Source organism: Ipomoea triloba, chromosome 5 (genome assembly GCF_003576645.1).
Source record: "Ipomoea triloba cultivar NCNSP0323 chromosome 5, ASM357664v1".
NCBI classification, from domain to species: domain Eukaryota; kingdom Viridiplantae; phylum Streptophyta; class Magnoliopsida; order Solanales; family Convolvulaceae; genus Ipomoea; species Ipomoea triloba.
Genome location: NC_044920.1, coordinates 4,650,178 through 4,652,208, shown reverse-complemented (window position 1 = coordinate 4,652,208; position 2,031 = coordinate 4,650,178). Strand labels below are relative to the sequence as shown.

Here is a 2,031-nt window from a genome sequence, read left to right as displayed (position 1 = left end):
TTTTATATACTAATATTAAATTTAATATTAATTAAAATAAAGTAAGACTGAAAGACCTTGTGGTCTAGTGGGCACTAGATTTACACTCCACAGGAAGAGGAGTGGGTTTGAGTGACTTTGAGTTTCAGTGGAAGCAACGGGTGAGTCAAAAAAAGTAAGACCGAAAGGAGTAATAAACTGTTGGTTTATTTATGTATTTAAACACTATAGTGTTGGCTCATTTATTTATTAATTATTAGAATATAAAATTGGATAACTAATTACATTTATTTTTGGTGTTCTGAGTCCTCACCGCCTCCGCTTTATATCCCACGCTCACCTGCCATTCCTTCTGATCACCATTAATGCTCTCTACCCCAACCTCAACACCAAACACGCCTTTAAACATCCTCGTAGACCATTCCAACGGAATTCTCCATTGTTTCCGATGACCAAGAAAATGAAGCTCCCTTCCATTTTCAAGACCAAAGCAGATCAGATGAATGCTTGGCAATGGCCTTCTTGCGCCCACGCCAAGACTCTGTCTTTCCGGGCGGACGCCGGAATCTTCAAGACCGTCAACTCCGTCTACCTCGACCCCGCCGCCGTGGACGACGGCGTCGACACCCCGGAGTCCTGCTTCACCAACACCTCCGAATCCGCCAGCTTCTCCACGGGGGAATCCGACGACGAGCGGATCATCGTGACCGGGGTCAGGTCCGACCGCCTCTTCTTCGACCGCGCCGACACCAGCTCCTCCATCGCCGCCGCCGCCGCCGCGGCAACCCCGCCGGAAAATCAAGAAAATCACGAGGAGGAAGAAGAGGCGCCGTTCGCGGCGAGCGTGGTGATGGCGATGGATTCCGACGACCCGTACGCGGATTTCAAGAAATCGATGGAGGAAATGGTGGAGAGCCAGGGGATGAGAGATTGGGAATCGTTGCAGGAGCTTATGGGCTGGTATTTGAAGATGAACGGAAAGGTTAACCATGGCTTCATTGTTGGGGCTTTTGTGGATTTGCTTATTCAACTAACCTCATCTTCTTCTTCATCTTCTTCTTCTTCCCCCAAAACCTTCCATGATTTTCCATCCAACGTCGTCTCCACTTCATATTCATCTGCACTCTCTACTCTCTCATCTCCACCCACTTCTCCACTCTCATCCTTAGATCTCAAGGAGATTCATGAACAAGGATAGGAATCACAGGATCAATAATGTATTCTAGTCTTTTTGTATATTCCTCTTAGGTACTATTACTAAGGTGAATGAGGAGGACAAAGGTCTCATTCTTTTTTTCTTTTTTTTTGGTGACAAGGAAATCATAGTCCGGAGGGTGGGCAATGGTCGAATCTTCTTCTTATTCTAGTCGATAAAGAATTACTCTGAAGTAAATCAAATCAGTCTAGGTTACCTATAGTTAACTTTGAAGGTGTGCAATGGTCGAATCTTGTCTTGTAATTCTGGTGGATAAATGATTATGATGAAGTAAATCAGCCTAGATTACTTATAGTTGATCAGCTCAAACTAAGAAAATTGGAATTAGAATTTGAATTCGTGACTTGGGTTACAAATTTGTATCCTAATTAAAGTTGGAGTCTTGGAGATACCCTATTTCATTCTTTTTTTGTTACTGCAAGCAGAAGCAGACCAATTTCATCTCAACTCATTTAGTAATTTATGTGAAAATATGTTTAAAAAGTAAATTACTGAAATATTCTCTTCTCTGCCTATAATCATTTCATTACTATAGTTTTTAAGTCTTTGACTATCATTGTATACTTATTTTAGTTTTCTTTTTCTAATGATTAAAATGGATTACAAAAATTAGATAAAAACTTTTATATCTAAAGAACTAGATCGAAATAGGTACCCATCAAGTTAGAATGAGATAGAGTCGGTTTCTTTCCATTTAATTAAAAGTTTTAGGTTATTTTGAATATGTAACGATCTTAATGACTAATCGAGAACACTTTAAGATGGTGTTAGTCTTTTTCAACTTAACCAAGGGGTCAATGGAAGGATTGGTGTGCAGTGATTTTGAATCAACCTCT

At 40.7% G+C, this 2,031-nt stretch overlaps 1 protein-coding gene across 1 annotated transcript; it reads left to right on the top strand.

The window, feature by feature from the left end:
- The first annotated feature begins 307 nt into the window (after window positions 1-307).
- Window positions 308-1,540, top strand: LOC116019306 (transcription repressor OFP13-like). The gene has a single exon (XM_031259459.1). It carries the CDS (start codon window positions 428-430, stop codon window positions 1,175-1,177), a length of 750 nt encoding a protein of 249 aa, XP_031115319.1. The 5' UTR covers window positions 308-427; the 3' UTR covers window positions 1,178-1,540.
- The last annotated feature ends 491 nt before the right edge of the window (window positions 1,541-2,031 follow it).